Source organism: Abramis brama, assembly GCF_963993115.1.
Source record: "Abramis brama genome assembly, chromosome: 25".
Lineage (NCBI taxonomy): Eukaryota > Metazoa > Chordata > Actinopteri > Cypriniformes > Leuciscidae > Abramis > Abramis brama.
The window spans coordinates 7,812,846-7,825,723 of NC_139987.1; the positions used below are offsets into that span (position 1 = coordinate 7,812,846).

Below are 12,878 nucleotides of genomic sequence, written 5' to 3' on the forward strand. Positions count from 1 at the left end.
TAGAAAACGATAAAATTGTCAATCAAAATGTCTGTTAATGAAATGAATGAATAAATAAACAAACACGCATTTTTTGAGATGCTCGAGGCTTTTCTTCTGAAACGGGTTGTCCTCGGCACGCGATGATGGGTCGGTCACCTCTCAGCAGCGGGCGCAGCGAATCAATAGACGGGTGACGTATAGCACAGCTGATCTGGCAACAGAAAGAGCTGAATGTGTGTGTCCCCGCGCAGGACATTATTAAACACATCTAGCTTCAGCAGTGCGGGGGAACGGTAAGTGACGACGCATTTGATCATACTGTGCAATCGGACATGGTGCTGCGGATGAGTTGTGATGGTATTATAGGCTACTCTGTTGATGCGGACCGGTTGTTTATTTCCTCTGTTGAGGGTCTTGCTATTGTCATTTATGAAACGTTTTGCTACCACGCTTCACTGGACGTGACAAGTAGCGTACGATGTGGCGATCAAGACAAACTGCATCCTTGATATAATCCGACAGTCGCATTACCAAGCGAATATATTAATATAACAAGGAATATATGACACGTTTAGGCTTGAACAACCTCCATGGAAACTATACGGGACATAAAATATACCGATGCTGCGGTGAATATACCGAGCGTCATTTGTACACATGTACGGCCTTGTTGTTTTGTTATGCAGCGCACTGAACGTCTCATGTTATTGTTTAAACTCATAAGTAATTGTTGGTATATGTGGCTAGGCTGTATAGTCGTCGCAGTTTCAGGTACCCCATCACGGGATCCCGGATGAAATAAGCCTCTGGACCACACAGTGCGACCATTTGCTGCGCTGTCAATCTAAAAGCCACCGACAGCAGTGAAGTCAGCGACAAACACACTCAGCGACTCACTATCCCGACTGTTTAATTACCATAACCACTAATTTGTTTAGGATTTGCTTATACTGAATCATTTTCATAGAGTATTTTAAATAAACATGGCCCACCAATCCAAAACAGGCAGCGCAACACGAGCCGATTTCTGATTGGTAGACTCGATGGTTTAATTTCCCTGCGCGCCCCCGGTGTCGTGAGAAAACGGGTCCTCCCTGTCTCTACTATGTACACACTAACAACATCAACATATGTTTATAACTGCGTACTAAATAGAGCACAAGAAAACCAATCAAACATAATGTAGCCTAGGCTAATATATTTCACTTGATAAACTAAATAAATAATAGCCTAATAATAATAATAAACAAATAATTGAACATTATTATCATTCTTTTAGTAACTGAAATATTTGGATATTTTACATGATAATTAGCCTACATTAAAGATTGTTGTGAATACACGTAGGGGTAAATGCAAATGCAAGATAAGCAATCAGGCTAATCAGATTTTGTATGCTATGCTAGATTAGTACATTCATAAAACAGACATTAATGGTCATTATAAAATAATAACATAAACAATATCATAATGTGATTTTGTGGGTTGTATTTTGTTGTAATCAGGCGCTAAAAAGAGTAACTATTACAAGTTCTTTGAGCCAATGGAATCGCTTGGTGACCCGATTTGACACTGGCTGCGGTGTATCTGAATCACATTCTGTCTGAGTTACGACTTACTTCACGACAGTTACAAAAGTATGTTCTTTGTAGTATGAATTCATGTAATCCGGATGTACTAGATCTGCCATGTTGTCATTATCATGTGACCTACCAATGTCAGTTGCATTGCTTCACTGTCCTTCATAAATCCTCTCCCGTGGCCTCATGGGATAGTAAAGTGTTCATCGTATGCACACTTCAGAATCTCTCCGGAAGTAGTAGGTCATCCGGGTACTTTTTGCATACAGTTTTTCAAATATGTATTCAGACATACTTCTCTATTGGCATACAGTTTTTCGCATTCTATATAGTTGGCAAGTAGGGATTTTGGACCCAGCACTGATCATTACAGTAACTTTACAGTTAGGTGAGCCTTTGTTGAATATTGTTAGAAATAATGTTATTGTTTTTTTCCCCCATACTGGAAAACTGTTTGGTTACCCATATTCTCCAAAATATCTTATTTTGTGTTCAGCAGAAGAAAGAAACTCATACAGTTTTGGAACAACTTGAGGGTGAGTAAATGACAGAATTTTCATTTTTGGGTGAACTATCCCTTTAAGAGGGCACATGAATAATGATGTGCATGGTTAAATCTTTTATAATAAATGCTACAATATTCCATTTAAAAAAAAAAAAAAGGATTGTCTATTTTGATCTTACAGTGACTTTAAGTAGACAAGTGATGAAGTGAAAAGACCGCAAGTGTAGGTATTGGGACAGGCCCTAGGAGTAGTATGCTATTTCGAGTCGTAAGAGTCGGGAATCGGGATTCATTCAAAAGAACCGATTGGTTCCCGAATGAAACAAATGACTAAAACAAACGCCCGTTGATTACGTCACCAACCAGACCCACGTAACACGTGTAGACGAGACGGAATGTTGTTTCTGTCTGCTTCCAAAACACACGGTTGCTATAGCGGGTTAAGACACACACATACACGGCTTCAGTCCTTCAACAGAGAGTGAATACAACTGACTCATATTGCTACTACCTGCTTTTTTATGTGACGAGACGAATTATTAATTTACGTTGCAAACTTAATAACTTATGTGTTTCCCCTGCAGGTGCGAAGATGAAACGAACATGATCAGTACCGATGGCCCCTCCACCAAGTGCGCGGAGACCCGGGACACCGGGAAGAGAGAGAGGACACCGCCTGAAATGCTGCACCTCATGTTCGCGGTCTCCGTGTGGCTGGTGACGGGCACCACCATATCCAGCCTCAACAAATGGATATTCACCGTGTACAATTTCAGATACCCGCTGCTCCTGTCAGCCCTCCACATGCTGACGGCGATAGTGGTGGACTACGGGCTGATCAAATGCAGGGTTATCCGGCACAGGGGCATCGGCGAGCAGGATTTAACCGCCAACGCCAAATTCAAAGTGTTCCTGTTGAGTTTGACATTCTGTTCCAGTATCGCGTTTGGAAACGTGGGACTGAATTATGTGCAGCTTTCGTTCGCACAGATGATCTACACAACAACGCCGCTGTTTACTCTGGCGATTTCCACGCTGATTCTCGGAAAGCAGCACCACATCCTGAAGTACACCGCGATGATGCCCATCTGTCTCGGGGCGTCGTTCAGCATCATGGGCGAAGTCCAGTTCGACCAGATCGGCTGCCTGTTTGTGTTCGCCGCCACCATGTTAAGAGGCGTAAAAACCATTCAACAAAGTAAGTAATGTAGTGTTTGGGATTCGATTCTTTTAAGTGGGCCGATTCATTTTAGTAAACTGATTTATCACTCAAATCTGTGTAATTATACATTTTTGCAGTCTACATTTATGACTGTTTTAGATCTAGTTATACAGATTCAGGGTTTTCAATGTCATTTAAAACTTGGAAATATTAGGGAATTTTAACCTACCTGGAAAGTCATACAGCCTCATTGGTAGATTTATGAAAGATTTGTAACGGTCAGAGAAATGAATAGGTCAAATTAAGGCAAGTAGATTTTGCGTTATTCCTAGACAAGTTAAATGATTCATAACGCCTTTCGAATCTTTTCGACCGAATCATTAAAAAAGAATCGGCTCACAAGAACGATTCGTTCGCGAGTCGGATGACTAGTGATCTTTCTCATAACCTTCTTCTGAACTGCAGAGCTTTTTCTTGTTCAGTTTGACAATAAAACGTGTTCAAAATTTTAGAAAGGTATTTGATGCTGTATCTAAATTCATTATCATAATTTAAAAGGTCACTGGCTATTTTGACACATGAAAATATTCTTAACCAAATCTTCCTGACAGCAGAGCCTATTTTTGTATCAATAAGGCTAGTTCTTGGTCATTATGTTCCACACTGCTGTAACTTCCTAGTGTTTGAGTCAGAGCAGGACGTCCTGTCCCAGAGACCCACGAGCGACTACATGCTGCTGTTGTTCTAACCCAATCTCCCAAGTAGCAAATGAACTCACAGTAACAGATGGGGATTATCTACTTGACTGTTTTTGATTACTTAAAATGAGTGTCAGTTGATCTCCATTACACTAAGTGACCTCCTCCCTAGAATAACTATGTAGGGCGTCAGGCTCTGAGAACATCAAGGAGTGAGAGCGGACTGGGCAAGAGTCTGCGCTTTAGTTTACTGGGAGAACTGGTTTTGGTTTTAGTCTTTTTATGACTTTCTAACTTTTCACAAACAGCTGCAACCATACATATTGATGATATTCAATGCAATGTATGTCAAAGAAAATGTTTTAGTTATTGTACTGTTGCATAACATAACCTACAGCTTGCATACAAGCTAAATGGGCAGTGCCTTGTTTTTAACAAATTGAACTTTGCTTGTAGTGTATACAAGAAAAACTATGATGTGTCAATATTAGGAAACAAAGAATTAATAGAGGCTAAGTATTTCCATAATTGAAAAATCTGGTTTGTATTATTATTATTATTATTATTAATTAATATATTGTAATGATTAATATCTCATAGAAAACTGGGAAATTTTAGGGAATTAAATGTTTTTTCAGAAGTTGTAACTGAATCAGCTACTTTGCTTTCTTGGTTCCAGGGGAGATACTCCATGTAGACTTATCTTGCTCATCGTTGGTGTTATGTTTCAGTGCACTATTTTAGTTTTATGACAGAGGTTAAAGTTGTTTACTATATGCATTACACCATAGCTCAACATGCGCTTTCGTAAATGACAATCCAGATGGCCAAAAAATATGTGTCAGTAAGTATAGAGTGTAACAGCTGGGTTACGGAAGTAAAAATCCATTCAATTTCCCTATAGGGACTTTATAGTATAACCCTATACTTATAAACCTTTGAAGACTTACTTACAGTCTTACTGTGAACAACAACATTACTCATGATGCTGTACAAAAAAAGTCACTAGTCCTACGTTCTCAAAATACTTAAATATTTGACTATATATATATGTGTATTCATATATATTAGGGGTTTAACGGTACACAAACATGACGGTTCGGTATTGAAGTCACGGTTCAGTACGGGTTCGGTACAGCAGGAACACAAAATTGCTTATTTTTTCTTTCTTTTTTTAAATTAAACCTTTTTTTTTAACAAATGTGTTTATGTGTTTAAATAAATTCTATCATAATTAAAATTTTCTAAAGGATAAAAAAAAACTATCTTAGCTAATGCGTTAAACAATATATGGGGAGCCCTTAATTACACATTACTATAATATTAAAGGTTATAATTAACAAGAGAGCCCACATGATTAAATTCAGTTGCTATTTATTGTTAGATATAATAATCAACACAAGTACAAAACATGTACTGTAAATTGCACATAAGGCAGGTTTTGCATTAACTTCTAAATCTAATTATAAAGTTAATTTTCTACTCCAATTCATTTTTGAAATATAATAATGTACACAGTGGCTGCTGTCATCACTTGTTTTCATGACAAATTTATTTAAAGATAAATGAATGGAAAAAATACTTTCAGAACCAAAGCTGCTGAAAAAGTGTTGAACTGTTGCACTCGATAATGGCTAAATTGCACCACTTTTTATATTTTGTATATTTGTAATTGTCAGGCATCTTGCTCCAGGAGGAGAAGATCAACTCTATCTTCCTGCTGTATCTGATGTCCATCCCCAGCTTCTGCATCCTGGCCATAGCCGCTCTGGTTCTGGAGAACTGGGCAGCGATGCAGTCCCCTCTCCAGTATGACCGTCACCTCTGGGGCTTCATCTTGCTCAGCTGTCTGGGTTCAGTGCTCTACAACCTGGCCAGCTGCTGTGTCATCACCCTGACCTCCGCTGTCACGCTGCACATCCTGGGAAACCTGAATGTGGTGGGGAACCTGCTGCTCTCCCAGCTGCTGTTTGGCCACCAGCTGACGGCTCTCAGCTGTGCTGGAGCGGCCCTCACCCTCTCGGGCATGATCATCTACCAGAACTCGGAGATCATTGTAGCTTTCTTCGACGCACGCAAGGCCAGGACACCAACCAGTGACAGTGGAGAGGAGAATGACTCCACTGCAGAACCAGCTCCACAACCTTCAGAAGAAGAAGAATCCTCTCCGGAACCGGCTCAAGAACCTAACGAGAGGACAGAGGATCAGATTCATGAGAAAACCGACTGAAGAGACTCAACAACGGCTGTGTTCCAAAACCTAGCGAGTTGCAGTGCTGTCTGTAGTCAAACTCTGGACTTTTTTTGTGCATGGAGCACAAAAGGAGTACAATAAAAGTGAAAGGTGACCACAGATTTCTCTGGTTCCCAACCACTTTCATTAGATGGAAAAGAGCAGCTTGGACCAGAGTTATAATGTGTAACTAAAACAGAAACTAAAACTAAAATCACTGAAAAAAAGTAATCGTTATTTCTGGCGAAAAAACAACAACAAAAAAACCTTAACTGGAATAAAATACACATATTTAAAAAACCTAAACCTTTTTATTTATTATTTCACGTTGCTCATTTTAATTTTATTTGACGTGCTGAAATAAAATGAATAAAAACTACATAGACACTTTAAAAATATATATATATTTTTGACATAAACAACAAAATTAAAACTTTATCTAAACTTTAACGTTTAGCTAAAACTTTTAATAAAATTAAAGTGCCCCTATTATGCTTTTTTTGGGATATTACCTTTCATGCAGTGTGTGATATAGTGTTCTACAGAAGAAAGATTGTCATACCGGTTTCTCACCTCACAAGTGATTTTAAATTATACTTCAGTTTTGACGTGAACGCTAGTGTACGCGTATAGCCAAATGCATGGCCTTTCAAATTATACTTTTGTTTGATACTGTGCGCCAACAGAGGCGCTCAACACGCACACTAGAAAGTGTACTGTACGTATAACCTAGCATACACATAAAAACCGAAGTATACTTTGGGTTTAGAAAGAATTTGATGTTAGCATGTTGCTAAGCTAACGCGGCGATTCTCTAATGAGCATAGAGCACACAAATATCGGATAAAATAGTCTATTATAATCGGATAAAATAGTCTATTATAATGAGACTGAACTATTTTATTGATACTTTTCACTACTGAATGAATTAGGAGTATTTTGTTTGAATATAGACAATTCACTAGGTTTTGGAACTGAAGACTGAGCATCATCCAGCGTTATCTGGTTGAAGTCTGATAAGATACGAGGTATCCTGGTCGGCGATGATGAAGATGATATCGGAGGTGTAGTTTTCCCCAGTACCTCCTCACTGTGCCAATACTTTTATTTCAGTCATTCTTCCAATGGAGACAGACTTTAGCACATGTCTTTTTGATGCCGACCGCAACCATTTGTTTGGATTTTATTACCTCTGTTCTGCCAACACGTTCACACATTCGTAAAAACTTCTGCATGAGCATCAGGAAGATCTCCAAAATCCTGCCATATTCATTCTGTGACTGTGTCTAATGCACTGTGAAAAACAACTGCTCGATTTGCTCTGACCCTCTTTATTGGTCAGCATAGCTGTTTTTGGACTTGTTTGCACTTTTTAAATATTAGAGATGGGCACAAAAAAATACATAGGAATAATGTATTTTTAGATACTGTAACTCCGCCGTCTTGATTCTGGTGAAATGGACGGTACATTTAAGGCAGCTTTCTGTAGGATGCCATGTTTGAACGAGTATCCTATGTTCATCTAGGTTACGTTTACATAATGGAGACGAGCAAGACTACTGGATCCTCATTTGGGTTCACTTTTATTTAGCCTGGTGCACTTTTCTTTTCAGAAAATTGGTTGGTTACACTTTATTTTAAGGTGATGTAGTTATATTGTACTAAAATAAGTACTGAGTAATATTAACTACATGTACTTAGTAAGAGTTTGGGTTTGGTTTAGGGTTAGTTACTTGTAATTATGCTTAGTTTACTGTTATTACTATAATAAGTACATGTTTTTTTTCTTACTGCGTTATCTCACTACCGCAATTCATCTGAATGTTTTTATTTTGAGTTTTATAATTGCCATTATTCTCATTGAGGCTTCTCACTACTGTAATATACAACAAATATTATTATTATTATTATACTGTACAATTTTAATAATATATAATTTATTGCATTACGGAAATGATTTTCACACTGCATTAATGAGAATTGGGGGAATAGGTGAATTTTTAAAAAAATCCAAAATAAGTTTTAATTCATGCAAAAAAACTATAAATATATTGACTTTTTTGCACCAAGAACATGAAGCATTTTTGGACAATTTTTCAGTCCACAATACTGTACAGAAAAGCATCCTTGACAAAATTGTCATCATTTTATTGAAAGCAGCATAAATGAAAGACCTATTATGATGTTTATGCAACTTAATTTAATTAAAATTGATCATAATTAATGACATTGAGAATTATAAAGGAACTTAAGCATTACGCTACTACTAAGAATTTTACTAAGAAGAGAGGAAATGTGCTTAATTGTCATGAAAATAATGTCACAAATAAAAACATAAGCATATGCTTCATTTTATTTATGCAAAATATAATGTCATAAGGTTTTCTTTTGCTTTTGGAGTGATGCACGACCTGGACGTGTTCCTGACAGGCTTGGGTGAGATTCACCCGAAGTATCCGTTGAGAAAATTGGCTGTTTTTTTTAATGTAATAATATAAATGTGACTGTGTCCCATCATAGACAGGCAGGTATAAACTGGTGCCTCTTATGTAATTCCCAGTGCAGATAATTATTAATAGGTCTCTCTAAGGAGTCTCATTCATCTCTAGCACACTATGATCTCTCAGGAGAAATCAAAACGATATGTTCACCCTCGTTGTCCTCCACAAAAGGTTTCCTTGCTCTTGCTCGTCTCCTCTTGAGTAGGTGCTCATCTTTTTTCACTAGTTTCTTTGATTTGTTTTATTGTTTTTGTGACACCTGCTGGACAGTATTATTTCCCCTCCTATTTGAATTGTGTGTTTTGAAGCTGTCATAAGAAATTGACACTAACAGATGTTATAGACCACGGTATAGCAAGGTCATTCCCTCGAAGAGGTTTTGTTGCCATCTGCTGGATAGAAAGCGGATTAGCATTTATTATTATTACTTTATTTTTTATAACTGAATTGAAGTGCATTAAATGCAAATATCAGGCAGTTTGACAGGAATTCATAGTTGGGGTTTAATATATTCTCATAAAAACTGACTCAACCCATTTTGGGTTCTTAGAATTGGGTAACTGGAAATGTACAAGGATGTGAATGTATCCGAGCGGATGTTGAGGTGTAGGCAGTCTCATGGAGATGATCAAATCCATGATAAAACCTACACTAGCTCAAGTGTGCCTACCTGAGGGCTGTTTTCATAAGGAAACACCAGCCTTTCAAGCTTTATTTATTAAGGTCACCACTGTCCATTCATTCTTCAGTGTTTTCACTCATTACTTTATTTCTAGAGAACAGCATCATAGGATAAGCATGGTACTAAGAGACTAAAAGAGTGTCTAATATATATTGGCATTCGTTTTGACAAATTTTAAACGTTTTTCTTAGGCTGTTATATGTTACTAAGGGTGGCACAAGGGGGCGCTAACACTAGCTACGTTTACATGGACACAATCGGAATGAAATCAATACCATTGATGAATCCGAACAAGGTGTTTACATGAATGATAAATAAAGTAATCGGGTTGATGTGCGCGTTTATATGTCACAAGTTTCAAATCGGATCTGATGTTTTGACATGCGCACACTGCACGAATATACAGAGTTTCCCGCTTTTCGCGCATAAATATTCTCCTCTATTGGTTCTTTAATTGTTTTAAACAGCAGACGTAATATTAATTCGTCTCTGGTCATAATTTAGAGCATATTAACCGTTTTGCCGTGCTGCTTATTGATCACGCAGTAAAAATGCCCCTCCCCGCGGCCAAAACCAGTCGTCTGTGGATGAGAATCCAAAACAAGGACTGGTGGGACGTTGTCCTGCTTCACTTCACAGACGCGCGAGTGAAATGAGAATTTTAGAATGGGAAACTTATTAATATGACACTTTATTCAACAGGAAGAACAGCTCGTTCCGCGCGTCATACGTCATTACGCTATTTAACGTCATTGCACATGCGCAGTCCTTTCAGTTTCGGTTTTCAATCCGATCAAGTGTTTACATGTTCTCTCGATCGGATTACAAAAGGGATAAACCACCCCTTACAATCCGATCGAAATTTCATTCGGATCGAGCTCAATCGGATCGATTAAGGTGTTTACATGAAGGTTTTTTAGTCCGATTGAGCCGTCAATCCGATTATAAGTGTCCATGTAAACGCAGCTACTGTTATTCGGCTATGCTTGCACGGTTTTCGGTTACCTTTGCCGATCATTTCAAAATGGCCCATTAAACGGTCTAGCTCTAGCTGATACATCAGTCTATAGTTGCAATCACATTTACTTGTTCTGCAAAATTTTGCGATTTTGCAATTGGGAATTTCGTGCAAGTGTGAAAGATTTGTTGACCAACTGAAAAATTGACTTCTATGTGAGCGATGCTTCATATATCGCTACACTATTGATAATTGGCAATGGACCTTATTTGTCTGCAAAATTTTGCTGAAATTTCACTAATATGACCGCGCCTTATTAGTGAAAGCGACGGCGTATTCACGTAATGTTCATCCAGTCTCTCTGTACCACAAGCACAGTGGTTAACTAACCACAATTAGTCTAAGTTTCTGATACACCGTGAGGTGAAGTTTGTCAGATAAATACCTCAGATGTTATTGTTTGTTCCTGTGATGACGTTTTACTGGGTCACTAGTGTACTAGATGATGTTTTCAATGCTGAGATCTCTTAACATAGAGTGGTACTGACGGTTTTGATGTGTCTTTTATTGGTTGCAATGCAAAATTGCGCTGACGATTTGCATAACTCTGTGGCTCCTGTGTATATATGGTTTCTGATGTCAGCAAAATATCTGATGCAAATGCTTATTTTATTATATTTATGTATTTTACAATCATGGAAAGCTGGACAAATACACCGGTTCAAAAACACACTGTCTGATGTCTCTTTTTCTTATGTCTAATGCTATCTTACATTTTAGTATGTAAACATTTTTTGTTAGCTATTATTATTGTTCATATCAATATACTTGTTAAAACTAGCAGTGTTTTAAAACATATAAAAAATATGCAAGCAGCATGCTAACAACAGTTAATACATGCTAATTGTCTTAAAACATGCTAGCAGCATGCTAACAACCTGTTAATACATGCTAATTGTCTTAAAACATGCTCTGAGATTTGTTTTCCTGTCTTCATCTGACGTTCTGTTTATCTGACAATAAAACATTAAAGTCTCAAGCTTTTAAAGCTATGTCATGCTTTCAGGCCAGGCTTTGTCAAGTCAACATCATCAAACTTTAACTTACATTTGTTCCTTTCAAAATCAACGTTACTGTGAGAAACTTACAATGGAAGTGAATGGGGGCGATTTGGAAACATTAAAATCCTCACTATTTGTTTCAATAATATAGCCACAAGATGTAAACAATATGCATGTTACCATGATTTAGTGTGTAAAAAAACCCTTCTCTGTGTAAAGTTATTTCTAAATGTACAACTTTGTTGATGTGACAACATAACACTGTAAACCCCCCAAAACACAAGTTTTAACTGAAGAATTAATAAAAGTGCTTTTATAAAATAAATAAGCTTCACATGTCTCTATTTAAATTGGCTCTATTTACTTGCCATTGTAAGTGCCTCAACCCAACCTTCATTTTCCTATTTTTAAAGAAAAGAAGCGATGAGTCTTAATTCTTTTTTGAGGTAAAATTAACAATGCCACAAATGCTGGCGATTGAGCTTACAGTGAGGAAAATAAGTATTTGAACACCCTGCTATTTTGCCAGTTCTCCCACTTAGAAATCATGGAGGGGTCTGAAATTGTCATCGTAGGTGCATGTCCACTTTGAGAGACATAATCTAAAAAAAAAAATCCAGAAATCACAATGTATGATTTTTTAACTATTTATTTGTATGATACAGCTGCAAATAAGTATTTGAACACCTGAGAAAATCAATGTTAATATTTGGTACAGTAGCCTTTGTTTGCAATTACAGAGGTCAAACGTTTCCTGTTGTTTTTCACCAGGTTTGCACACACTGCAGGAGGGATTTTGGCCCACTCCTCCACACAGATCTTCTCTAGATCAGTCAGGTTTCTGGGCTGTCGCTGAAAAACACGGAGTTTGAGCTCCCTCCAAAGATTCTCTATTGGGTTTAGGTCTGGAGACTGGCTAGGCCACGCCAGAACCTTGATATGCTTCTTACAGAGCCACTCCTTGGTTATCCTGGCTGTGTGCTTCGGGTCATTGTCATGTTGGAAGACCCAGCCTCGACCCATCTTCAATGCTCTAACTGAGGGAAGGAGGTTGTTCCCCAAAATCTCGCAATACATGGCCCCGGTCATCCTCTCCTTAATACAGTGCAGTCGCCCTGTCCCATGTGCAGAAAAACACCCCCAAAGCATGATGCTACCACCCCCATGCTTCACAGTAGGGATGGTGTTCTTGGGATGGTACTCCTCATTCTTCTTCCTCCAAACACGTTTAGTGGAATTATGACCAAAAAGTTCTATTTTGGTCTCATCTGACCACATGACTTTCTCCCATGACTCCTCTGGATCATCCAAATGGTCATTGGCAAACTTAAGACGGGCCTTGACATGTGCTGGTTTAAGCAGGGGAACCTTCCGTGCCATGCATGATTTCAAACCATGAAGTCTTAGTATATTACCAACAGTAACCTTGGAAATGGTGGTCCCAGCTCTTTTCAGGTCATTGACCAGCTCCTCCCGTGTAGTTCTGGGCTGATTTCTCACCTTTCTTAGGATCATT

The 12,878-nt window shown here is 38.1% G+C and overlaps 1 protein-coding gene across 3 annotated transcripts; it reads left to right on the forward strand.

The window, feature by feature from the left end:
- Nucleotides 1-166: 166 nt before the first annotated feature.
- On the forward strand, nucleotides 167-11,031 carry slc35e4 (solute carrier family 35 member E4). 3 transcript variants are annotated; one of them, XM_084104343.1, is made up of 4 exons: nucleotides 182-275; nucleotides 2,059-2,098; nucleotides 2,652-3,265; nucleotides 5,607-11,031. In XM_084104343.1, exons 3-4 carry the CDS (start codon nucleotides 2,671-2,673, stop codon nucleotides 6,155-6,157), a joined length of 1,146 nt encoding a protein of 381 aa, XP_083960469.1. In that variant the 5' UTR covers nucleotides 182-275; nucleotides 2,059-2,098; nucleotides 2,652-2,670; the 3' UTR covers nucleotides 6,158-11,031. The 3 variants fall into 3 exon arrangements, with proteins under 3 accessions (XP_083960468.1, XP_083960469.1, XP_083960467.1); XM_084104342.1 differs by lacking the exon at nucleotides 2,059-2,098 and having other exon boundaries at nucleotides 167-275; XM_084104341.1 differs by lacking the exons at nucleotides 182-275; nucleotides 2,059-2,098 and adding an exon at nucleotides 2,167-2,548.
- The last annotated feature ends 1,847 nt before the right edge of the window (nucleotides 11,032-12,878 follow it).